Source organism: Ahaetulla prasina, chromosome 2 (genome assembly GCF_028640845.1).
Source record: "Ahaetulla prasina isolate Xishuangbanna chromosome 2, ASM2864084v1, whole genome shotgun sequence".
Taxonomy (NCBI): Eukaryota; Metazoa; Chordata; class Lepidosauria; order Squamata; family Colubridae; genus Ahaetulla; species Ahaetulla prasina.
This window is the reverse complement of record NC_080540.1, coordinates 143,720,150-143,747,161: the sequence shown is the minus strand read 5'-3', so window position 1 is coordinate 143,747,161 and position 27,012 is coordinate 143,720,150. Positions and strand designations below refer to the sequence as shown.

At 45.5% G+C, this 27,012-nt stretch overlaps 1 protein-coding gene across 1 annotated transcript in view; it reads right to left on the bottom strand.

The window, feature by feature from the left end:
• FAM20A (FAM20A golgi associated secretory pathway pseudokinase) overlaps positions 1–25,790 on the bottom strand; it is an 80,863-nt gene extending 55,073 nt beyond the window's left edge. The window contains exon 1 of the mRNA XM_058165664.1: positions 24,629–25,790. Within this exon, the coding sequence (XP_058021647.1) occupies positions 24,629–24,984 (356 nt within the window). The 5' untranslated portion in view covers positions 24,985–25,790. The remainder of the gene's footprint in view (positions 1–24,628) is intronic.
• Between the last annotated feature and the right edge of the window lie 1,222 nt (positions 25,791–27,012).

Genomic DNA, 27,012 nt, shown 5'->3' with positions numbered 1-27,012 from the left:
CTTCGGCCGATAAAGTAAAAAAAAAAAGCCTCTGATGATCACACGGCTCAACTGGGATCATCAGAATCTTTTAAAAGCATTTTTTCTACAACCTCTTTGGCCGAAGAGGCTGTAAACAAATGCTTTTAAAAGGTTCTGGCGATCAGGCAACTCAGCTGGGATTGTTAGAACTCTTTAAAAGCATTTTTTCTACAACCTCTGGCGATCCCAGCTGAGTTGCCTGATCATCAGAAGCTTTAAAAAGCATTTTTTCTACAACCTCTTCGGCCGATAAAGTAAAAAAAAAAAAAAAGGTTGGCCATGCCCACCCAGTCACATTACTCCCCCACCAAGCCATGCCCACAGAACCGGTAGTAACAAATTTTACATTTCACCCCTGATCTATATTATTCACAAAACTGATAATATCTTTGTATAGGAAAGTGATGTCCCACCATATCTAGACTTGGTTTATTTCTGTTAGGCTTAGGTAAATTGTGCTGAGCAGGGGTCTCCAACCTTGGCAACTTTAAGACTTGTGGACTTCAACTCCCAGAATTCCCATGCTGGCTGAGGAATTCTGGGAGTTGAAGTTCATAAGCCTTAAAAGTTGCCAAAGTTGGATACCCTGGTGCCGAGGAAGCTAGAGTGCTTACAAATGGAAAAAATATGGAATTGGAGCTGTTATATGAAACCAATGCTCAAATAATCCAATATCACCCAGGCCAATTTAATTAATTTGAATGCTGCTAATTGATGCAGGCTGCGAAGCTATGTTTATTTCCCTAGATGTAGCTTATATGGAAGATAACAGAAGACTCACTTCTTTCTAAACATGCACCAAGATTTTCATTGTAAGCAAGCTTTGCTTGTTTCCAAATAATTTATAGAAGTTTGTGTGGGAGTAAATAGGCATCTATCACAACAGCGGGCTGTACTTATAAATCACATTAGAATCAAGCTGGATGGCCTGATATATCTTTGAAAACTCTGCATAGACCCTGCAACATGTGACATGTGTCACCTCTCCTGAGGGAGGTGCCTTGGCTGCCGATTTGCTTCTGGGTGCGGGTTGTCACCTTTAAATCCTTACATGGCTTGGAACCAAGTTATTTGAAGGACCGTCTTCTCCCAGTTAAATCCATCTGACCCACCGAAGAACCAGAAGAAGGGCCTTCTCTGTGGTGGTTCCCTCCCTCTGGAACATGGAAATTAGACTGATGGTCCCACTCTGACAGAGGCCTGAAGACCTGGTTCTGCCAAGGGGCCTGGGGAATCCAGAGTGGGATGGAGCCTATCAAGTGGAGAAGGTAAATATACATGTCCCAAGATAATGTTGCAAGATCCAATCTGGGTTGGTCACCCTGACTAGAGGTTTTGTTTTCCAAGCTTTTGGACTTGTGTTGGAGCCCATCTTCAGGGAACTTCTCTCTGGCTCCAGCACGAGTCCGAAAGTTTTGTTGAAAGACAAAACTTCTGGTTCCGGTGACCGACCCAGTTTGGATCCTATCAAGTGGCTTGTTTGATTGCTTGTGGTCACCAGAGGGGGGGGGAGTTATTGTTTTTACTGTTTGTATATTGGGTTTATTTTTTGTAAATTGCCTAGAGACACTGAAAGTGAGTGGGAGGCCATATATATTCCAAGAATGGATGGATGAATTAATATTCTGAACTCCTGGTTCTTGCTTTATGAAATCTTTGTGCAACCTTTGAATTGGCAGCTGAGTTCATACATTATCCTAAACCATAGCATGCTGTCTAAATTCAACCACTTCAGGTTATGAATGCTCATCTTAGGCAGGGCCCTGTGAATGAAACAGGCCATGATGGCTTCCTCAACAAATCATAGTTAAAAAAATATCATGGCTTGGACCAAAAAGCATAACTCCAGGCAATGTTGTTAAAGGGAATTGAACCAGGATCCCAACGAAATGGGCATGCAGCGATTCCTTGCTTTTTCCAAGATATGCTCCGTTTCTGGTTCCTTGCCTTAAAAGACTTCTAAAGCTATTACGATTGAGCTTCGCCCATTTTACTTCTGCTATCAAAATTTACAAAGGCCTGAAAATTTTTTTGCTGAGCTCCTTTTAGGCCAACTGCAGAAATGATCTTCAGCTGTTTTCAGATGCTTGCCACAGCTCTTGACATGAATATAAAATGAGTTAGAGGATTTGATTGCTTTATTTTTCTTTTCAGATTTCTTGACTGCGCTTTCTTTTTGCGCTTTTCATTTTCGCCTGATACTTAGGATATGCAGGTAAGAAGATTTTCATGTAAGTGCAGCCTGAATTAAGTTGTGCCTCTGTGATTTAAATTATTAGTCCCCCGAGATTCAAGACCGTTTGTCTGCCTTTTGCTTCCAGTTTATGAGATCGTAAAGTGTCAGGGACACAATTTATGAATCCGTATGCATCTCTGCGTTAGTGTATAAGAATTCAGTCTTCCAAAACATGTTCTTGCTTTATTTGAGGCTCGGCATTAAAACCCAGACAAGTCGAACGTTAACAGAGCTTGTTAAACTTCTCTGAATGGCAACCCAGTTTATGAAGGCCATATATTGCATTACAAAGCAGCTGCAGAATAATCAATAGTGTCTCGCACCCAAAGAATACGATGCAATGCTAAGTCACACCAGGGCAAATGGCTTGCTCAGACCGCACAGAAATAATCTTGGCAGATTATTTATTTGGCAGCAAATAAAAAAGCCTCCCCCCCAAAAAAAGAAAATTGCAGAGGATAAATCAACTGCAATGGATAAGAGAGAGAAAGGGGGAAAAGAGGAGAAAGGCAAACAAATAGCTTTCTTCTCCAGGATGGATGGAATGAGTATAGATAATCTTTAACTTATAACCCATTCATTTAGTGACTGTTCGAAGTTACAACGGTGCTGAAAAAGGTGACTTATGACCATTTTTCACACTTAGAACTGTTGCAGCATAACCATGGTCATTTCAATCAGAATAAAGCTGGAAGGGACCTTGGAGGTCTTCTAGTCCAACTCCCTGCTCAAGCAGGAGACCCTACACCATTTCATATAGGTGGTCCTGCACTCTTTTCTTAAAAACCTCCAGTGATGATGCACCTACAACTTCTGGAGGAAAGCTGTTCCACTGATTAATTGTCTTTACTGGAAGTTTCTCCTTAATTCCAGGTTGCTTCTCTCCTTGATTAGTTTCCATCAATTGCTTCTTGTCCTGCCCTCAGGTGATTTGGAAAACAAGTTGACCCGCTTTTCTTTGTGGTAGCCCAGAGGTGTTTGGACTGGGTCGGGCAAACTGGTAGTTGCGACCTGCGGGTGGCCGCTCACCTGCCCCGGCGCTATCCCATCCTATATCGCCATGTTTTTGAAGCCATGCGCATGCGCGGAAGGCCGCACTTACTCACATTTTTGTTGCTGGGCGAACTGGTTGTCAGCAGCCCACCATAATTCACGTTTTCTTTTCCTTTTTTAGACTCTAGTCTGATTCACACATTATGCAGAGCCATAATGTGAGTTTTTTATTTATTTGCATTTATATCCCACCCTTCTCCGAAGACTCAGGGCGGTTCACACTATGTTAGCAATAGTCTTCATCCATTTGTATATTATATACAAAGTCAACTTATTGCCCCCCCAACAATCTGGGTCCTCATTTTACTTACCTTATAAAGGATGGAAGGCTGAGTCAACCTTGGGCCTGGTGGGACTTGAACCTGCAGTAATTGCAAGCAGCTGTGTTAATAACAGACTGTCTTAGCAGCCTGAGCCACCAGAGGCCCCTCTGTAGATTTGATTATGGCTCAGCATGTTGTGCTGATTCACAACTATAATTTCACTTTGGCTGAGAATGAGGTTAAGCACAAATGGCCTTAAGAAATTTTCCACTGAACTTGCAGGGAGAGATATTAAGTGATGGAATCTCTAAGTTTCTCCAGGGAAGGAAAACAACCAAACAATAGAATAGCAAAATTGGAAGAGACCCTGGAGATCTTCAAGTCTAACCCCCTGCACAGGCAGGAAACCCTATACCATTTCAGACAAATAGTTGTCCAATCTCTTCCAGTGTTGGAGCATTCAACTTCTGGAGGGAAGTTGTCCCACTGATTAATTGTTCTATCTGTCAGGAAATTTTTTCTTAGTTCTAGGTTGCTTCTTTCCTTGATTAGTTTTTCTCCCATACTTTCTCCACAGTAAGATTCCTCCTTAACCACAATGGTGTGAAGTTTCCGAAAGAAACTTCAATAACATTATTGAAAAATCCCAATGAGGGAACGGATTCTCTCATGAGACTTTTCCCTTGGGATTTAATGGAAGTTATGAGAAGCTGCAGGAGAAATGGATAATATAGAGAAAGTGCAAGGATTTCACCTGCACTTATGACCATAACTAAACGAAAGGCAGAAACATCAGCCTCCATTTCTGAATCTTTCCGCAAAGTGCTGTTCTCTCCCCTCGAAAGAATTTCTAAAGCAAATTCATCTTCACTAAACCGAATGAGATTTGGTAGGGATAAAAATATAGGGAGAATTTCTGGGCTTAGCAATTTGGTGAAAGCTCAAAGGACTTCCCAGCATCACCTGGGAAGACTTCCAAGTCTTACAACCCAAACATCAGGACAAAACAGCAAAGAAAACACTTCCATTTCAGATCTGAGGTCGATTTATTTTCCGCATTCTTTGGATTCTGACATCTTTTTCTAAGGGAGAAAAGAGAATCATTGTAGCTCAGAGTTAAAATGAAGGTCCTTGTTGCTCTCTGAGATGGTTTTCTTGCAGATGTTTCATTACCTGAACTAGGTAACCTCCTCAGTGCTAGAAAGAAATGTGGTTTGCTCTCACATTATATTCTAGTACAGGGGTGTCAAACTGGTGGCTCCTGGGCCGGATCCATCACACGCAGGCCACGCCAATCACAGCTCCGCGTAGAGGAAAACGTGATGATACCTTAACAACATGACACCGCGAGTTTGACACCCGTGTTCTAGTGGTTTATATTCTACTGATGATGTTACCTAGTTTGGGTAATGAAATGTCTGCAAAAAAACAACCCAGCTCAGAGAGCACCAAGGATTCATCATCTTTTTCTAAAGTTGACTTGTTTTCTTAACCGTGTTTACCCAAAAATAAGCCTTGGCCTTATTATTAGGGGTCTTATCCCTAAACCTCGGCTCCAGAGTGCCGACCAGCTGCTTCGCCGGTGCCGCTCAGGCCACTGTCTCCAGCAATTGTGGCAGCTTTTTCGTTACTTTCCATGCAAACAGCACAAGGTGAGGAAGCGAGGTGGGGGGGGCAAGGGGGGGGAACACGGCAGAGAAGCAAGACATGTGTCTTACCTGACTTCTAGCTCCTGCCGTGCCCAGTGAGAGGGGCAGAAGAGATGGTAAGGGGAGCCCTGTCTCGCTCCATGTGTCTTGCTTCTCCGACGCCCCACCCCTCCCCACCTGCCACTCCCCCAGCTGAGATCGGCAAGCCAGATTTGGGGAGCTGAACGTTCTGCTGCCGCTCGGGAGAAGAATGTCAGAAATGGGCTCTCTCGCAGTTCCTCCTCTCTCTTCTTCTCCTGAGTGGCAGCGGTGCGTCTGGCTTGCTGATCTCAGGCAGCAGTGGCTCTGACCCGATTGTTTGCGCGGCAGCTGCACATGCCTCTAGGTATTTTGTGGGTGGGCTTATTTTCAGGGTAGGCTTATTTTAGTACATGTGCTCGAAAGCCCAATTGGGCTTATTATCCGGACATGTCCTAGTTTCGGGGAAACATGGTATTTTTTGTCTACGCCGTTTTATTTTATTTATTTATTTATAATTACATTTCTATACCGCACCATCTCCCGGAGGACTCAGGGCGGTTTACAGCCAATGTTAAAATACCCACACCAATACAATATAAATATAATAGATAACAATATTTAAAAACAATTAAATATTTACTGGCCGAATCACTAAAACGGTCAAAAACCGATTAAAACCCATTAAAATTTCGCTAAAATATGTCTTCGGCTAGTCCCGCTCGATGAAATAATAAAGTCTTCAGTTCACGTTTGAACTGAAATAATAATAAACTCTTCAGTTCACGTTGCCAGGAAAGCTTACATAGAAATGTCCATTTGGTCATCAGAAACTGAGCTCACCTGATAGAATATTTATTTTTTCCTCTCTCTTTTACCTCATTATTATTTCTTCAGATTCACTCACAGAATGATTGTCACCTTTTCTTTCCTGGTGTAGCTCATTTATTCATCCATCCATCACTTTTTATATCCCTCCATGACTGTATGCAGACTCTTGGCTCATCTAATTCAGAATCCAGCCTTACCCAAGGAGACTCTACAAATAAAGTCTACATCACAGCATTCAAACATCCATATCAATGTCTTTTTCTTGGGAAACAGCTTTATGTACAGAATTTCTATCTCACATCTTGGGTCTTAAAGTATTTAATAAACTTGTGATAGACGCTGTTCAAAGAGTCCCCAGCGGAGATTCAAGGACTCAGCTGTTTGATAAGGTTATTTATTATTAGGAAAGATAGAAAAGTTACAATAAAGCAGAAAAACAGCAATACAGCTGTCCCAAACCTTGTGCTTCTTTTTCCCACTTTCATAGATTGTAGGCAGGTCCTTTATCAGAAAGACGGATGGTTGACATCTGGGCACTTTTCTTGTAACTCCCCTGGCTGGTCTCGAACTTCTTGTTCCTGATCTTGGTCCATACAGCTTTCAAAGTTTTCAGCCCTTAGATATCTTTATTATTAATTTAAAGAGAGCCCATCAAAGTAGTCCTTCACTTACAACCATTCATTTAGTGCCCATTCAAAGTTACAAAGGCCCTGAAAAAAGTCACCTATAACCAGTCGTGGGATTCAAGTAATTTAACAACTGGTTCTCTGCCCTAACGATTTCTTCCAACAACCAGTTTGCCAAACTGCTCAGAAAGCCACTGTCCTCCATCTATATGAAGCCGCTGGGGGAGATCATCCGTGGTTTTGGGGTGAGTTATCAACTGTATGCTGATGATACACAGCTGTACATTTCCACCCCGAACCACCCCAACGAAGCCGTCGATGTGATGTCCCGGTGCTTGGAGGCCGTCCGGGTCTGGATGGGGACGAACAGGCTTTGACTCAACCCATCCAAGATAGAGTGGCTGTGGATACCGGCGTCCCGGCACAGTCAGCTGGTTCCATCGCTGACTGTGGGGGCGAGTCGTTGGCTCCCAGGGAGTTGGTTCGCAACTTAGGCGTTCACCTGGATGTACGGCTGTCTTTAGAAGAACATTTGACGGCCGTCGCCAGGGGAGCTTTTTATCAGGTACACCTGATTCGCCAGTTGCATCACTTCCTGGACCGGGATTCTTTATGCACGGTCACTCATGCCCTCGTTACCTCCCGCCTGGATTACTGCAATGCTCTCTACATGGGGCTCCCCTTGAAGAGCACCGGAGACTCCAACTGGTACAGAATGCAGCTGCGCGGGGGATAGAGGGAGCATCTCGTAGCTCCCATATAACACCTCTCCTGTGCAGGCTGCACTGGTTGCCGGTGGTCTTCCAGGTGCAGTTCAAGGTGTTGGTTATCACCTTTAAAGCGCTCCATGGCTTGGGACCAGGATATTTACGGGACCGCCTACTGCCACCAATAGCCTCCCATCGACCTGTGCGCTCTCACAGGGAGGGCCTCCTTAGGGTGCTGTCAGCCAAACAATGCCGGCTGGCGGCTCCCAGGGGAAGAGCATTCTCGGTGGGGGCACCTGCCCTGTGGAATAAACTACTTGTGCGGCTATGCATGCTCCCTGACCTCCGGACCTTTAAGCGCAAGCTCAAGACTTTCTTATTTCATCGAGCAGGGCTGGCCTAATGGGAATTTTAATGGGGTTTTATAGGAATTTTATAATGTTTATTTTATTATTTTTAACTTTTTAGCCAAATTGAATTAGATTTTTAGTGATATACTGTTTTAATTGTTGTGTTACTGTTTTATTCTGGCTGTACACCGCCCTGAGTCTTCGGAGAAGGGCGATATAAAAATATAAATAATAAATAAATAAATAAATAAATAAATAAATAAATAAACAACCGGTTCTCCAGAAGTGGTGCGAACTGGCTGAATCCCACCACTGCCTATAACCATTTTTCATACTTACATTTTCATACTTCCATACTGCCATACGTTGCAGCGTTCCCGCAGTCACGTGATCAAAATTCAGATGCTGACAACTGGCTAATATTTCTGATGGTTGCATGTCCCAGGATCATGTGATCAACTTTTGCAGCTTTCCGACAAGCAAAATCAATGGGGAAGCCAGATTCACTTTGCAACTGTGTTACAATCTTAACAACTGCAGTGATTTCACTTAACAAGCAAGAAAAATGAGGCAAAACTCACTTAATAACTTTCTTGCTTAGCAGTGGAAATTTTGGGCTCATTTGTCAAACGTCAAGGACTATCTATATCGTAACTGGCCTGTCTTGTCCTGACTTTGGTCCTTCCGGCCCTTAGAGCTGTGCAGCTTTCAAAAATAATTAAGACGTTTTCAGCCGTTACCCATCTTTACTATTCATTAAAGAGAGCCAATATAGCGATGAAGAAGTGTTTTTTTCCAGTGAGACCGGTCTATCAGGGCAACCTGGTCTATCTGAATAGGGGACGGAGCATACTGCTTCAGCTTTCGCCTTTCAGCCCCAATCCAGGAGCCTTTGCAGGGAGTCGCATCCGTGACGAACTAACTTCGTCAGCAAATTTAAATTTAACACAATATAGCGTCAGTGAATAAGAGGTCATGAACTGGAATAGACATGGCAACAAGTGAGCCAATGGGGACTGTTTGGTGACTCAAACAGTTTGGCGCCTGGGCATGGCTTAGCTTGCCTCTTATGTATAAAAGGGTTGGTTTGTCCTTGCATTATTGCTTCTGTGATTATATAGATTCTGACTTCTACTGCATGGGTATTGTATACATGCCTCATGCATTATATTACTGTATATAAAGGAATTTCTTTTATACATGAATCCTGCTGAATTTTTTACTTGTGTGCTGGCTGGATTGCTGCAAATTCTAACATATAGTGATGAAGGTGTTCAACTAGAAATGAGCAGATCCAGAGATCCCATCTTCAACCATGGAAGCTCCCTGAATGAGGGTGGTTTTATCAGACTCTCTCAGCTCCAACTCCCTTTCCAATGGGAAAAATAGGTTTTGTACTTAGCTATAAACACATATATAATATTTATATATAAACATATATATATGTATTATATATATTATATATTATATAATATATATTTATATATAAACAGCGTTCCGTGCACCTTTGGCGTTGAGTCATGCCGGCCACATGACCACGGAGATGTCTTCGGACAGCGCTGGCTCTTCGGCTTTGAAACAGAGATGAGCACCGCCCCCTAGAGTCGGCAACGACTAGCACGTAAGTGCGAGGAGAACCTTTACCTTTACCTTTTATAAACACATACCAAATGGAAATACTGAAGCTCTTTTTCCCCTGACTTCTGCTGCAGGTCTGCGAGTTGCTACTCCTTTAAGAGTAACTTCAATGAGTCAGCTCTTAAACTGATGCAGCAACATTGGATTTTAAAGCTTGCCCAGATGCCTGAAAATAACCAACCTGCTGTAATAAATCGCAGGGAGGGGCTGTGTTTTCATGCTGTTTGGAAGACTCCTTCTAAATCATTTTTGAAGCATGGATGGTCTGAATCATAAGTCAAAAACCTCTAAGGAAAGTGAAGGAACCGTCAAGCGGCAAGCAGAAATTCTAGTGGTCCATCCCCCCCATCACTGCTGTTTATGTTGGAAAGTATACCCTGCAGTCACACAGCTCTTAAGAACACATTTTCTATTAGGAAAAGGAGGGAGGGGAGATATATAGCAGTTTTAGATGTCTTTTTACCAACCCTAAGTTGGTATGTGCACACCTTTGAGTCAGTTTTTGACTCCTGACGACTGCCTCGATTAGATCCTGCCATTTTCTTGGCAAGGTTTTGGGTAGGTTTGCCCTTCCTTGCTTTCTTAGAGCTGAGGGAGAGTGACCGGCTCAGAGGCTTTGTGCCTAAGGCTGGAGTAGACCTCATGGTCTCCAACTTCTAGTATGAAGCCTTAACCACTACTCCCAACTGGTTTTGGGGTTTTGGCACAATAAAATGTTCTCGAAGTAAATCCCACAGCTGCACGGAGATGATATTTGGCTTTTGACCGCATGATGTTTCTGCGTACCAACAGACTCTTTAGCAACATTTTGATGGCCCGGGAAGCCATCAGGATTCTGGAAATAATCTTGGGTCAAATTCCTGATACCTGAGTAGAGGCTTCAGGACATTTCCATTAGTTTAAATATATAGCTTTGTTTTGGGTGGCTGTCCCAGGCTCACTTCCAAGGTGCTATGGTTGGTTTTTAATGTGACAGATGTTTATCCATTGGTTAAAGACAGATGAGACTTCCTTTTATTTTCTTGTAAGACATTTCTTTGGTCTGAAGTGAAATTAAGGTTGACCCTGATAGGGCTTCATTTCACCCTAGTAGCTTGAAAAAAAACAAGCTGTCACTTTCTGACACGGAGACAATCGATCAACCAATTGCCTTTCTGCAACTGCAACCCACAAAAAGCCACCACAACTTACTTGGACAGCTTATATTTCCTTTCCTCTCCTCCCGGAGCTCGCCTTTTGCTTTTTTGCTTTTTTTGCTATGCTTCTTCCTGCAAGTACTTCCCTTTTTCTTCTTTCATGAAACCTTTCAGGGTTGCTCCTACAAACTGCTGTCATTGATCCCTCATTGCTTTTTACAAAGGAGTTAATGATGAAGCTGGCTCCGATTGTCACTATGAATCGGTGGCCTTGCTTTCATCAAAAAGACATGGAATTTATGGTTTGCCTCTAGTTACGGGAAATCGGAGCAATTGTTCCTGAGCAAATGAATAGTGAATGTCCCCTCTCAGTACCGATATAGATCAACCTAGCAATCTTTGGTGGCTGAGAATTCCAACCAATATAGGGGACTCATTGAGAGTATCTACTTATGTGGTGGCTAAGAGATGAAGGTTCAAAACCTGAGATCAACATGATGGGGTGAGCTCCTGTCCTTGCCTCAGCTTCTGCCAGCTTAGACGTTCAAAAGCATGCAAATGCGAGTAGATAAATAGGTATCACTTAAGTGGAACAGTAACAGTGCTCCATGACATCATGCTGCTCACATGACCACAGAAATGTTTTTGAACAGCCTGGCTCAACAGTCGTGAAACAGATGAAGACTATCCCAATGTAGTCAACAATGATTAGTGGAGTTTTTTTTTTAAAAAAGAGATGAAGATGACTTGATGGTACATAATCAATCTAGGGGACAGCAGATAGGGTGAAGTTGCATGCTAGTGTCCCAGGACACAACCTGTGGTGGAATGTAGTCTGGATTCCCAGATGGGAAGGGCCACATTTCAGAAAGCAACAAGGCCACAAAGCATGGAAAGTCTTTCACACTATATTTATTTATCAGATCTTCAAACTGCCCATCTCCCTCAAAGACAGTGGTGGGATTCAGCTAGTTCGCACCACATCGGAAGAACCGGTTGTTAACTTCCTGAGCAGTTTGGTGAACTGGTTGTTGGAAGAAATCATTAAGGCAGAGAACTTGTTGTTAAATTATTTGAATCCCACTACTGCTCAAAGGATACCCCTACGGTGTACATAGGATGTACGCTCACACAGCTTCCATGCACAATATCCCAAAGGCCACAAATGGCGGCTCCCTTGGTTAAAATTCCAGCCCCATCCACTGTCATCTGGGATGTGGAAATCCTTCTTGCATGTCTGTTACTTGTGCACAGCATTTCTCTCTCTTTCCTTTCCCATTGTAGTTTGGGCTATTTTAAAAAAATCCTTAGATATCATATACATGTGTTGACAGTTGGACCTTGGCAGCAAAGAATCAGATTTCTTTTTAAAATCTCTGGGCTGCCACCCACTGGTTGTCCAGATGGGCACACCTGAGATACAGCCAGTGAGTTAGAGCTGTGGAACATGTAGAGTTTGAGAAACAGCTTTCCTCTGTAAATGATTTCAAATACAAGTAGTCCTCGACTTAAGACCACAACTGAGCCCAAAATTTCTATTGCTAAGCAAGACAGTGGTTAAGTGAGTTTTGCTTCATTTTACGATCTTTCTTGCCACAGTCATTAAGTGAATCACTGTACTTGTTAAATTAGTAACGCAGTTGTTAAATGAATCTGGCTTCCCCACTGATGTTGCTTGTCAGAAAGTCGCAAAACATGATCACATGACCCCAGGACACTGCAATGGTCATAAATACAAGCCAGTTGTCCAACGTCTGAATGTTGATCACATGACCACAGGGATAGTACATTGCTTGTAAGTGTGAAAAATTGTCGTAAATCACTTTATTCAGTGCTGTGGTAACTTCAAATGGCCGCTAAACTGATGGTTGTAAGTAGAGGACAACTTGTACATAATCTAACGAGAGACTGCAAGGAGTTAGGGCAGGGGTGTCAAACTTGATTTCACTGAGGGCCGCATCAGGGTTGTGTTTGACCTTGGGGGGCTGGGATGGGCGTGGCCAGCTCAATGTCACTCGTATTGGGGGCGCCTGTGGAGGCCCAAGTGCTCTGCCAGTGAAAATGGGCTCCCAAGCTCTGTTTTCAGCTGTGACGGCCTCCTGCAACCCTCTGTCAGTGAAAACGAAGCTTGGCATGACCCTTCTATGCTCTGTTTCAGCTGCAATGGCCTCCTGCAACCCTCTGCCAGCAAAAATGGAGCTGGGGAGTGCCACTCATGGCCCTCCTGAGCTCTATTTTCGCTGGCAGAGGTATCGTGGGCAGGTCCTTCGCTGTTTCCAGGGCGGCCAGATTTAAGCACCCCATTGGTTGGATCCGGGCTCCAGACCTTGAGTTTGACACCCCTGAGTTAGGGCTTCCCTAGGAGCAATGGCTATTGGGAAAGGAATTCCCTCGCACAGGATGCCAAAGTATTAGTACTTTCCCATACAAGTCCGAAGCCAGAGGTGGGCTAGTCAGTTTCAGTGCTTTGCACCTTCTAGGACAGGTCCACAGCTTTGCAGTTCGACTGTTCTACCAGTAGGTGGCAGTAAAGAGGCTTTGAATCTCTTAAGTTGCTTGCTCAGCCACTTACTAGGTCAATGGATCATCCGCGCATAGGGACAAAGGAAAAAGCACACACAGCAAGCCAAATAACTAAGGATTTCAGTCATTCTTTTCATCCTATTTGTGAAACCAGAGACAGGGTAATCAATGCCAGAGGAGGAGTGCATTCTGCACATTGACCGGATGACTGCTCAGTCAAGCCATAGGCAAAATTAAAAGCAAAAAGCTGTCCGAAGCAGGGTTGAAGTCGCATTAAAGCTAGGGGGGAAAATGGACAGGCAGAAAAATGGTCAAGAACTGAACCGGCAGAGCCAACTGGAGTCTCATGTTTTCCAGCTTGGCTCATATTGTTCGAAGCTGCCTCCCCAATGAGTATCGACGCTCTCCACATTGCCCACATGCAGCACCTTGAGCTGGGATATTCGGGAAAAGGGCCCTCTTTGGAGGTTGGTTACTTGGGTTGAATTTTACTGTTATTGTCATTTTTGTTAACTGTTGCGTGTTGGCTTTGGCAGGAGCAGGAAGTATACAAACGGAATAAATAATTAATAAAGATTCTGTCTCTATGGATGGCTACTTTAGAGGAAGGGGGGAGGGAAGGAGATATCAGAAAAAGGGGGAAAAAGTTAATGTGTGTTAAATAGAGTGTTAACTCTATTCCTACTCATTGCTTGCCTCAGTTCCATCTAATTGCTTAGATGGAATGTGTCCCTCAGATAAAAGGGAATGTGTCCCTCAGAAAAAAGAAGGGTGACCCTACCTCACTCCAGCTAAAAGAGACTAATTTTTTTTTTAAATCCTTTTTTATTTTTTAATTGTTTCTCCAATGAAGACAAACATGTAATAGAACACATTCTTGTCAGGCCTGGAAGCCATCTTTGGTGTTAGACCTTCAGGCCTGCCACATTTACTGCTGTGAGAAGTTGGGAAGGGATACTTTATGGAGCATGGGTGATATATAGTCATAATAACATTCCTTTCTCAGAAAGCCAAGGCCATCTTGCCCTGCACCTAGGAGGCTGGACCTGGGAGGCATCTCCAGTTGGGGCGGTGCTTTGATTGGATCATGTGATGGACTTGTGAGTGTTTGGCAGGGACTTGAACTTTCCTTTGGGTGGGGAAAACCTGGGACCCTGCAACCCTGACAGTTGCATTGTTTGCGAGGAAGGCTGCAAGGAAGATACGAAAGCACATCCTGACAAAAAGCTCTGTTAACATTAGAGGGGGATGTATTGAACTGATACGGTTGAGGTAATTTTATGTGCATTTTGCTAAAACATGTCATTGAGAATAAATGTTTAAATATATAACCAAAAAAAGAAAGAAAGAGAAAAAAGCCAGATGAAACTGCTTGTCTTTCATCTCTGTTGTCATGTGCCGTTGGTGCTAAGCGACAAGTTTCTTTATCTCCACTGTCACATTTCAATTGCTTCAGCAGGAGAAGACTCGTTTCCTTGAATTGAAGCAAGGTCAGCAATGCTCCCTGATCAGCTCTCCGAATCTCACACCAATTCTTCTTCTTACCTTATACTATTTTTGAGGGGTGTGTGTGTGTGTGTGTGTGTGTGTGTGTGTGTGTGTGTGTGTGTGTGTGTAAAAGGAGGTTGTTGTTCTCTCGGGCATCAAAACTAAGAGCCATGGTGGCGCAGTGGTTAGAGTGCTGTACTGCAGGCTAATTCTGCTGACTACCAGCTGTCTGCAGTTTGATAGTTCGATTCTCACCGGCTCAAAGTTGACTCAGTCTTCTGAGGTCAGTAAAACGAGGACCCAGATTGTTGGGGGTAATATGCTGACTCTGTGAACCGCTTAGAGTGGGCTGCAAAGCATTGCAAAGTGGTATATAAGTCTAAATGCTAAATGCTATCTTATAAGCTGGTTGATTAGAGACCCAGTGACAGACAGACATAGTGACAGTTTACAATAAAGATTTTTGGCTCCTGCACAAGATTTCCAGCATTACTTTTCCTGCAGGACAAAAGTAACCCTGTTCACTTTAAAGGCAACGGGTAAGCTGCTAAACAAGCTTGACTGCCGCATTTGGAAAAGATGCTGTTGCTTAAACAGCAATCTCTTTGCTCTTATTTAAACTTCTGTGCAGGGTGGATTTTAGCAGGCCAAGGCTGGCCTCGGAAATACGCTGACCTGGATATATCTGCTTGAGCAATCCATAGGACTTTGGTCCAAGAAATAGTTGATAGGCAGCAACATGGAAAAGCTTTTTCTCTCCATTGCTTTACTCCCTGTAATATGCTAGTGAGATAAGACTAATATCAGGGATAAGGCCCTCAACAGAGAGCAAACCGCAAAATGAGCCAACTCTAATCCTGGTTCTTTTAGGAAATACATTCACATGGTACTCCATTAAGCCATTCCAGCTGATGAATATGGATGCTCACATAACCTACTTATCCTCATTCCATACAACTCATATTCCTCCATCAGCTGCTCATCTATGTTTAAACAGAGCATGCAAAACAAATGGTTCCCCTTTCTGATCAGCATTGACCAGAATTTGAATACTAACAAGAAACCGTTTTCAGATTCTGGTCAGCTCTAACTAGAAGTGACACCCATTCTATCAGGCACAAACACAGATGTGTAGAGTTCAAATTTGCCACTTTATTGCACTACGCCTATTTTACAGGAATCTTTGCGGGCTGCCAGCTGTGACCTAGGAAAGACTAGACCAGGGATCGGCAACCTTAAACACTCAAAGAGCCTTTGGACCCGTTTCCTACAGAAAAAAAACACACCGGGAACCACAAAACCTGGGTGGGCGTGGCCAACTCGATATCACTCACACCCACCCAGTGACATGACCACCTAGCCACACCTACCCAGCCACAAAACTATTCTCTATGTCTTTCCCCTCCTCTCCCTATCTCCCCGTCTCCTCCCCTCTGTGTCTCTCTTCCTCTGTATCTCTCCCTCTCCCTCTCTTCCCCTTTCTGTAAATCACTCTGTGTGTTTCTGTGTGTGTGTGTGTGTGTGTGTGTCCCCTCCCTTCGGGTGACAGTCCTCCTCATCCCCCCCTCCTCTCATAACTCCCTGGACGGCTGTGGTTGAGCCGGGAGTGTTCACATGCACAGGGACTCCAGCCTGAAGTGGCAGGAAGTGAAGGTTGCCTTATGTGTAAATGTGGCGCGAAGGCAGGTACAAGGCAGCTTCGCTCCTGCACTCTCCAACGATCCTCTTCCCCCTCCTCCTCTCAGGATGCCCGGGACAGCTATGGCTGATCCAGGAGCGTGCACACGCGTTGGGAGATCCTCCTCAAGCAAGCGCCAAAGCTCAGGAAAGGTGTGCGCGGGGCGGGCAGTGGCTTGCTTAAAGAAGGTCTTTCTGCGTGTGCGTGGCCAGGAAGTTATGAGAGGAGTGCAGGAGGAGAGTGCAGGAGCGAAGCTGCCCTATACCTGTCTTCACGCCACATTTGCGCTAGAGGTAAAATGCTCCCGGTTCGGACCGCATCGGTTGATCCAGTAGCGATAGGGGCGGATAGTTCGGAAAACTAGTAGCAAAAATCCCTGCCCGCCTCCCATACCCACCCAATTGCCCAGTCCCCACTTGCCTACTTGCTGCTTCTTTTGGGCTCGCAAAGCCTTGCTTTGGCTGCTGCAATCAATTGCATCAGCTAGCAACTGAATCTGCCTGCCTGCAATCCATCTCATTGGTGAGCAACTCAATCTGCCTGCCTCTAATTGGGTAAGTAACTGGAGGGGGGGAGCTTTAAAAAAATAGTTAATTGGGTTTTTTTTAAGGAGTTTTATTTTTTTAGACAGCAATTTAAAGTTAAGGAAGTTTTAAATTTAGCTGCTTTTATCTAAAATATAAATAAAATAAAAAATTTGTGCAGCTTTCTGAGATTTGGTGTGTTTCTCTAGTGTTTCACTCTAACTACAGAAACACACAAAATCTCACAAAGTTGTATGTAGCATTTTGTGTGTGTGTGTGTGAGTCAGTTGTGTTGTGTTGTGTGTGTGTGTAAAATGTGAAAGTTGGTTTTTGAGCTTTTTGTGGCTGTGTGAGGTTCCTTCTTGTTGCAGGGGCCATTTTGAGTGAGGTGCAGCTGCTTTTACATTGTATGTGAGTCAGTTGTGTTGCGTTGTGTGTGTGTAAAGTGTGAAAGTTGGTTTTTGGTACCTCTTATTGTTTTGTGTACTTTGTTTATTATTTTTATTATTTATTGTTATTGGCCACACCCACCTCGTCACCTGACCACCAAGCCATGCCCACCAATTAAGCCATGCCCACAGAACTGGTACGGAAAATTTTTAGATTTTACCCCTGGTGTAAGGCAGCTTTTGTTTCCTGAAATAAGAGGGCGAGGCGAACCAGTGATGGGACAGGGAGCCGCAGCAGAGGGCCCAAAGAGCCGCTTGTGGCTCCAGAGCCGCAAGTTGCGGACCCCTGGACTAGATAAGGCTCAATGGTATTCAAGGAGTGGGGGTGGGTGCAGACCTTGTCCACTTGTGTTTATATAATGACTCCAGACTCATTCCCTGTTTGACCCCTCCAGTTAATGGTTGTTCTCCAATACATTCCATTTTCACACATTATCTTGCTGTATTAGGGACAACACACTGCAGTTCGGCGCTTCTGTGAAACCGGAAGAGGATGTAGTATACTAAGTCACATTAAATTGACTTTCTTTTTGATTCAGAGCCCAATAAAAGCTACTGATGCTTCGTGTTATAACCTAAATGGCTCAGCACCCAAATGTCACAAGTACAGCACTACCCTATTTTTAGGTAATCAAGAAATCCTTTGTGGCATCAGAAAATTTTCTGTTGTGCCCTTTGATTATAGCACTCTACTCTGTGAGGAAGGGCAATGGCCTTGGTGAAAATATTCTTGTGCTCTTTCAGGTGTTACACAAACTCTGATGACCACAGCCAATGTCAGTTTTTTGCAACTTTGCTGCCGTTGAATGACTAACTCTGAATTTTGCAGGCCAGATGTATCAACAGCCCCAGAGCACAGATCAAACAACTATTTTTTTTCCTACATTGCAGTTTCTAAACCATATTTATTCATTTTATATAATTTCAGCCTTTGTATTTTATATTCATCTATAATTCTCTTTTTCCAAAATTACATGTTGTCAACCACTCTGTGAACCAAAGAATTAGGTAGCACAAGCATAGTTTAAAGACATAAAAAATACCCGTAAAAAACAAAGTGTGTGTCTTGCTTTTCATGGGTATATATATATATATATATATATAAAGAAGATAGACTAATCTGATTTACATAAATGAACCAAGCTGCTGCATGTAGAGGTAGTCCTTGACTTACAACCATTCTGTCGTGTCCCACTCCTCCGCTGATGGCTGGGTCAGGGAAATCCGAATCAGGCTTGCCTCTGCAGCTCTGCCCAAAGTCCTAGCAAAGTCCTCAGAGCAGGCAGGAGACCAGTAAGTGACTTCAGCAAGACAAGTTCGACTTTTGCCTGACTCAGAGACTGCCAGAAAGTAGATCCTTTATATAGGCCATGGGGTGTGGCTCCATGACTCAGCACTCATTAAGGCCTGCCCCTCCCTTCCTTCTGTTGCCTCCGCCTCTCCAATCTTCTGATGCGAGGGTCACTCCAATCAGCTGTTGTTGGGAGTAAACCCTCCTCAGGCTCACCTGCTGTGGAGGAGGGGGAGGGGTCTAGCTGCTCCGTTTGCCTGGGCATGGAGTCAGGGCTGGGGGAGGGAGATGCTCCTTCTTCTGCAGTTTGTGTGGGCATGGAGCCAGGACTTGGGCCGGGAGGCATACATTCCTCAGTGTTCGGGAGCAGGTAAGAAGGCCCCGGCTGCTCTGAGGGCGGGCAAGACACAACACATTCATTTAGTGATGGTTCAAAGTTACAACGGCCCTGAAAAAAAAGTGACTTATGACCATTTTTCACAGTTATGACTTGCAGCATGCCCATGGTCACATGATCGAAATTCAGATGTTTTTGGTAACTGGCATGTAATTATGATGGTCGCAATGCCTCATTGCAACCATGTGATCAGCTTTTGCAATTTTCTGACAACCAAAGCCAATTGGGAAGCCAGATTCCCTTTTATAGCTGTATTACTAACTTTACACCTGCAATGATTCACTTAACAACTTGTGGCGAGAAAGGTCGTAAAATGGACCAAAACTCACTTAACAACTGTCTTGCTTAGCAATGGAAATTTTGGACTCAATTGTGATTGTAAATTGAGGACTACCTGTACTACAGATCATAATTCACAACAACTGCGTTCTTACACCATATTAAACCACAGGTTAGTTGTATATGCTGGATCCAATTGACTGGATTCATACAGGCTGCTATATCAAAAGCTAACAAACCATAATAGGACTTTGTGCAGTGTGAAACACCAACGTTTACATTGTCATCGCTCTTTTTTATATTATAGTCTCCCTAGGTTTTCATGGAGGCTCTGGAGAAGAGGAAAAATTTGCTGTGGCTGGACAGGGAAGATATCTTACATAAGGTGCCTCTCCTCTCTGTTTTTTAAGGTCACAAATGATTGACATGCTACAGATAGGGAGGGTTGTTTGAGTTGTGCAAAAGCCTTTTGTGGATTCGACTGTTAAGATGAATTCAAATCTTTAGAAAAATCTCCTTAGCTGTGCTTAGCCTGACTTAATTTCACTGTGGTATGAACCTCAGCACATTTCAGGATTTTCCCCTCTGCTTTAAGTATACCTTGGTTTAATGGTCACATTTTGGCTCTGTCATCATCTCTTAGAAGAAGTAAGGAAATACAGAGCTTGTCAATTTCTGAAAGGTCAGGTTACCAAAGATACTCGGTTCAAAAAAGACGGATTTCACGTTCTGAATCTTGGAACTGTCTGTACTGTTCATCTCTAAAAAGGCTTAGCTTCCCTAAATTTTCATCACGACCAAATGCTTCAATAAGGATGACACCGGATTTAAACTGGCACCACTAATGGGCAAGTGTGAGTTTTTCTAAAATAGGATGATAGTAATGGCTGATTTTGCTTTTTTTAAAAAGGTATCGGTAGTGCTCATAAGACACTGTTATAATGGAAGAAGGTAGAAGAAGAAAATAGTTCTCGACTTACAACCATTCATTTAGCGACCATTCAAAATTACAACAGCACTGAAAAAAGTGACTTATGGCTGCTTTTCAAACTTACAACCTTTGCAACATCCCCATGGTCACATGATCAAAAAATCAGATGCTTGTCAACTGGTGTATATTTATGATGGTTACAACTTCTTGTGACCTTCTATCAAGTAAAATCTTACAGGGGAGCCAGATTCATTTCACAACCAGGTTACTAACTTGACAATGCAGTGATTCACTTAACAACCGTGGCAAGGAAGATCATAAAATGGGGCAAAAATCACTTCATAACTCTCGCACTCAGTAACACTGATTTTGGGCTCGATTGTGATTGTAAGTCCAGGACTATTTCTATATGAGAATCAAATGCAATGTATATTTCCCAAAATGGAAGTATTTAGACATTTATCCTAACTAGCATTGTGAACATCCTTGTCACAACTGATACTTTTCTGGTATTCATTAAAAGTGATTTTTCAAGTCTGAAGGCTTTGCATTACTCTGCTCAGCTATCTAGCTGGAGAGATACAGTTCTAGGATCATCAATGTTTTTCTTCCAACTCACCTGGAGCAGATTCACTCACTCACTCATTCATTCCAGAGGTGAGTTTCAGCAGGTTCTGACCAGTTCTGGAAAACCGGTAGCGGAAAGTTTGAGTAGTCCGGAGAACTGGTAGTAAAAATTCTGCCTGGCCCTGCCCCCATCTATTCTCTGCCTCCCAAGTCCCAGCTGATCGGGAAGAAATGGGGATTTTGCAATAACCTTCCCCTGCCACACCCACCAAGCCACACCCACAGAACCGGTAGTAAAAAAATTTGAAACCCACCACTGATTCATTCATAAGATATACCTGATCACCCATTTGAGATATCATAGTCCTGGCCAGTTCAAAAACAATGATACAAAACACACCCACCAACAACCACAATAAAACTGCTGACACCCTGGGGGTAAGTCTCTTTCACCTACCAGCATTCCGTCTTGCTGGTCTTCAACCTCATTCTCCCCCAAAGCTTGTGGGGAGGGGGAGAGCCAGCTCTTCAAAGCCTTCTGGAAGGTGAGGAGGATGGAGGCCTGCTGGATCTCTGGGGCAAGAGTGTTCTGCACAAAGTAGGGGCAACTATGGAGTAGGCATACTTCCTGGGCGCCAACAGATGGCAGCATTTAAGGGAAGGAACTTGGGGTACACCAATTTTATCTGACCTTATGGGGAAGGCAGATACCTTCAAAGAAAGGTGCTCCTGCATTTAGCCTGACCCCATGCCATTCAGGGCATGCAGTTACTTGCAACAATTTAGTATGACTTCCATTAACCTAGTAATTATTTTTCTGTTTTTTAATTGCTTATGGCTAACACAGCGACTGCTCTTATTTATAGGCGAGTGAGAATAGAATCACACTTTGTATCAATAGATTTATATTCGTATCTGCACTCCTCATGGAGAGTGCAACCAATACAGGTCCTTCTGGTGTTAATTAAGTTATCAGAAAAGGGAACATTTGCTTTAATACCTCACAGTAATCATCCTTTCCAAACTTGGTAATAATATCCAGAAATATTGGGATCATAGTTCCCAAAATTTGCCATTAGCATAGTAAATGTTTAGCTACAGAAGGATGATGAGAGACTGTAGGAGTGGAGGCCGAGGATCTGGGAGACTCTAGTCCTATAATATTTTAAAAGGTATTTAATAGGGGAAGGCTGATGTAGACCAGCTCAGAATTAACATAGGGAAGGGCTATATAGAGGGCTATAGGAAGGCCAGAGCCAGGGACTGGCGCGTCCCCCGACCCGAGGCGAAAGGAGAGCGAGCACCATGCAGGAGGAGGCTCCAGGAAAGGCCAGAGCCAGGGACTGGCACGTTCCCTGACCCAAGGCGATGGGAGAGTGGGGGGCATGAGGACAGAAGGATGGCGAGAGCCAGGCTTGAAAGGTGGCTGAGCCTTGCCGTGTGCACTCTGAGGCAGCCTTTTGGCCTTCGCAGGCACCCAGGTGAGCAGAACAGGAGAGGCGCGGATGTCATCTGGGCCACGTGGTCTGGCCAAGCAAGCGAGCGAAGGAGCCAGAGAATGGGCGCGGATGTGACTTTTGCCACCGGCCAAGGTGGGCGTGGTAAGATAGGGCGGGATGGGCTGGGCGGAGCCAGTCAGTGGTGGCATTTGCCAGTTTGGCAAACTGTGCATAATCTTAACTACTGATTCGCCCGAAACGGTGCAAACTGGCAGCAGCCCACCTCTGGCTATAACCCTAAAACAGAGTAGAGATCTGAAATTGCACGATTTCTGTCCCCCCAATTTTAATGTCCTCAGGATATTGCTTTTTTTTTTAAAGGCAAATGCCTGAACCTGGCTATCCTTTCTCTATTCCAGATATATAGTAGACAGTCCTTGTCTTAAAACAGTCATTTATTTAGCGACCATTCAAAGACTATAGCAGTACTGGAAAAAGTGACGACCTATGCTTACGACTCTTTACAGCTTCCTCCTGGTCCCATGATGAAAATTCGGGCACTTGGCAACCAGCATGCATTTATGACTGTTGCAGAGGCCTGGAGTCATATGATTACCATTTGCAACCTTCCCTGCTGGCTTCTGACAAGCAAAGTCAATGGAAGAAGCTGGATTTGCTTAACAACCACATGGTTCACTTCATAATTGCATTGATTGACTTAACAACGGTGATCAAAAAGGTCATAAAATTGGGTGTGACTCACTTAGCAACCACCTTGCTTAGCAATGGAAATTCTGGTCCCAATTGTGGCCATAAGTCAAGGGCTACCAGCATCTTAACTGTGGGGTTAATTTACATTAGAAAAAGACTCATTCCAAACCAGCAGCACCAAAGACAACTTTTGCACTTCACATGCATCTCAATGTGGATTCTCTCAAGTGATGGTTCCAGAGCAAGGGTCTTCAATCTTGGCAACTTTAAGCCTGGTGGACTTCAACTCCCAGAATTCCCCAGCCAGCAAAGCAAAGCTGGCTGGGGAATTCTGGGAGTTGAAGTCCACCAGGCTTAAAGTTGCCAAGGTTGGAGACCCCTGTTCCAGAGGGTGCAATTCCCCTGTTAGTCATTTTAACTAGCCCCCCACCCCAATAGCTCAGCCCCATGGTCTCTGGAACTCAGCTGCAAACAGCTGCTGTGATATCACTCTCAAGAAAGTCGCACAGAATTTTCCAGCCCTGCAGCTCAGTCAGTCCCATCCTACAGAAGAGCAATGTCCAATCTCAGCAGGCCCTTACCCACAGCACACACACTGCAGCCAGCTCCGCTTTTCTGCAGGCGTCCCCAAATGTGACAGCCTTAAACCATTCTTAGCAAAAGTGGTATCACAGTAGGATTAGTCTCCTTCTTACACCATCATCTCAGCCTTAAGGTGTGGAAAATCTGTTAGGCTTAGTCACCTTAGAGGGAAGTTGGACGACTGCAGTGAGGTGGAACCAAGGCTAAAGGCACAGGGCAGGGACTAGCACTACATTTGCAAGGGCGCTATTTTCTGATGGTTCAGAAATGGATGGAGAACAGTAGGGAAAGGCACCGATTCCTAGAATGGGCTCTGACAACAAGGATTTAGGAGTATATGCCTGTGTTTGTGTGGATGGATGGATGGATGGGTAGGTGGATGGAAGGATGGATGGATGGAAGGAAGGATGGATGGATGGATGGAGGCAAGTGATGCTTTCTAACTTTGGCTGATAGTGGTAGGCTGGCCAATGGGGCAGAAATCAATCTGTCCTGCTCGGGGATATTCTAGCAGATTGCTCAGCATAAATCTGATTGCCACAGAAGCAGGATCTGCCTATTTGGCTGAAGCCACTCTGGGCACTGCAGCCTGAGACCGGGCACAAGTCCACGGATAGGAGGGTAGTGAGGAGTGTCGAAAGGAAAGAGATAAGAAACCGAGTGCAACCAGAAGTGAGGAAACTGCCCAATCTGACCCAGCACATATTTGCCCACGGGGGAAGGCAGAAAGAGACCATCCCCCCCACTCCCTCTAGCCCGTTCCACAAAGGCAGGCCTTCCATCCTTCCTAGATTGGTAAAACGAGGACCCAGATTCGTGTGTGTGTGTGTGTGTGGGGGCAATATGCTGACTCTGTAAACCGCTCAGAGAAGGTTGTAAAGCACCAGTGAAGCGGTATATAAGTCTAAGTGCTCTTGCTGTTGCTAGCCAAGAGATTTTTTTCGGAGATACTGACACTGAGTTCCCAACCGGCTGACAACCAAGATCAGATTCAGGGAGACGACTTTGGAACTTTTGCAATTAAAGCTCTTTCCGCGCCCCCCCGCCCCGCTCCTTGCACAGAGGCGCGCGTGGGGAACAACTTTCCCTCTCTCCGCGCGAGCCCAAGAAACCAACTAGCCGCGGGTCTACGCACGCACTTGCGCTCCCCCCCCCCCCGACATAGCAGCTACAAGCGAGTTTTTCCGACGCTCTCCGCGAAAGGTGCCCGAGCCGCGCTTCCTCCGTCCGGGACCACGCACCTGTTCCAGCGGGCTATTTTCCGCCGGTAGTAGCGCAGCGTCTCCTGCCCGTTGAGCAGCTTTTCCGCCGGCCTCTCGGGGGCGCTGTAGAGCGGGTGCGCGAAGAGCCTCCTCAGCTTGGAGTGATTGGCCTGGATGCTCCGGTTGGCGGAGGCGCTGGCGTGCGGCCGAGTCCGGAGCTTTGGACCGGCACCGGCGGCGGCGGCTTCGGCGGGGCAAGAGCAGCGTGGCTCAACCGTCTCGGCCGGACCGAGGCGGCGCCGCATTTGGGGCCAGAGGTGGAAGTAGAAATCGGCGCTGAGCAGCGCCCCGAGAAGCAGCAGGATGAGCAGCCGGTCGCGGCGGGTGCCCAGCATGATCAGCCCCTGTGCTGGGCGACAGGCAGGCTGGGGCGGGCGAAGGCGATCCCGGGCAGAGCGCGGGCACTTGTGTGGGAAGGAGAGGCGAGCCTCGCACCGTTGGCCGGGAGCCCGGGCGAGTCCGGGCAGGGGCCTCTGCCCCGCTGCCGCCGCAGGAGCAGGTGAGAGAGGCCGAGGAGAGGCAGGCAGGCAGGCAGGCAGCGCCCCGCTTCTGGCGAAGAGGCGAGCGGCTACTACACCTTTGCCCGATCGCCTCTCCCGAGCTGCCCTCCCCAGGGAGGGAGGCAGGCAGGCAGACCGTGCCGCCTCTGGAAGGATGGATCTGCTCGGGGTGGGGAAGAGAAAGAGGGAGGGAGAAAAGGAGGGAGGGGAGCCGGCACGACCAGCCTCACCTACTACCCTCCTCCTCCTCCTTCTCCTTCCAGTTCAGCTCAGCAAAACCGCGGCGGCGAGCCTTCAGATCGGGGCCTCTTGCTCCCCGCCTGTTCTCTTTTCCCTACCTCGCCGGTCTTGCCGAAACGTCCCGGGCGGAGGCGGAGGCGGAGGCAGCTGGTGGGCAGCTAGAGACTAAAGCGCCCGTCGGCCGTCGAAGGAGCAAAGCAGCCCGAAAGAGAGCGAACGCCAAGTTTAGGAACTCCGGGGCGGTAATTTGCACTGAGCGAAGGCGACTCTCCTCCGGGGCCGTGCTGAGAAAGCCCCGCGAGCTGGAACTGAGCGCTTTGACGACCCTCCCTTTGCTCTCGGGAAGGCGAGATTTTAAGTGTGGAGAAGACGAGCTCCGTCCGGCGGCTCTTGTCAAGAGACCTGTTCCGAATGCGTGTCGACTGAAGTCTGACTTTGGAACTCGTTGGGCGTTTGTTTGCATCACGTGGTTAACCAGGCTAAATAAAAGATCTAAAAGCCCTTTTCTTCCCAACCCGGATTAAATAGTGGTTTAATGCAGTGGTCTCCAACCTTGGCAATTTGAAGCCTGGTGGACTTCAACTCCCAGAATTCCCCAGCCAGCTTTGCTGGCTGGGGGATTCTGGGAGTTGAAGTCCACCAGGCTTAAAGTTGCCAAGGTTGGAGACCCCTGGTGTGAGTGGGATCAGCTTATGTTTCAGCGTATTGGGCGGATTCAGATACCATGCTAAGCAGGGCAGATGAGAGAAGACTGTCAGTACGAGCGACTCTGCGTTATGGCTGATGGCTTGAAGAGCAAATTTGGGATGGCTGGACAGGCTGGCAGCTACTCACATGGGCAGAAGGAGGGAAACCAAACCAAACTGTTTCCTTTTCTCCTTACATGTCCCGTCCCCGCCACCTCTTACACTGGAACGACTCTTTGGCAATCATGAAAGCTACCTGCTTCCAAATGCTGTTCCTTTGGAAGATTGGGAAGAGATTGGAAGTTGGTGCTAAAGCAGCGGTCACCAACTGGTGGTCTGTGGACCCCTGGTGGTCCCCGAGAAAATTTTGGTGGTCCCCAGAAAAATTATTTGTATTTTTTTATAATGCCCTAAATTAGGGATCCTCAAACTACGGCCCCTGGGACGGATATGTGCAATGAACATTTGTATTGCTGCAGAGAGTCTCCCTCTCCGGGATCTTTTTATGTGGGTCAGAGGGGGGCAGAAATTCCGATGAGTAGAGGCTGGCAAGGTGCCCCTCGACGTGAGTGACATTGAGTTGGCCATGCCCACCCAGTCACATGATCACCTTGCCACGCCCACTCAGCCGGTCATTAGGCAGATCATATTAGTGACCCATGGGATTTAAAATTATAAATTTAGTATTTCCTGAGATCCGAAAGGTTGGGGACCCCTGGGCTAAGGCCCTTCCTTTTTTTTTTTTTAAAATGAGGATCATCCTGGATCGTCCTTGGTATCGCCAATTACTGTATATATTCTTTTAAAATGCTGGGCTTCAGTTTTCTGGAAAGGTTGCCTTATAGGGAGGCATGGCCAGCTGAGCAGAATTGTCTTTCCTTAACAGTTCCCTGTTAAGTCCCCTGGGAGATAGGGTGGTATAAAAATATGATTAAAT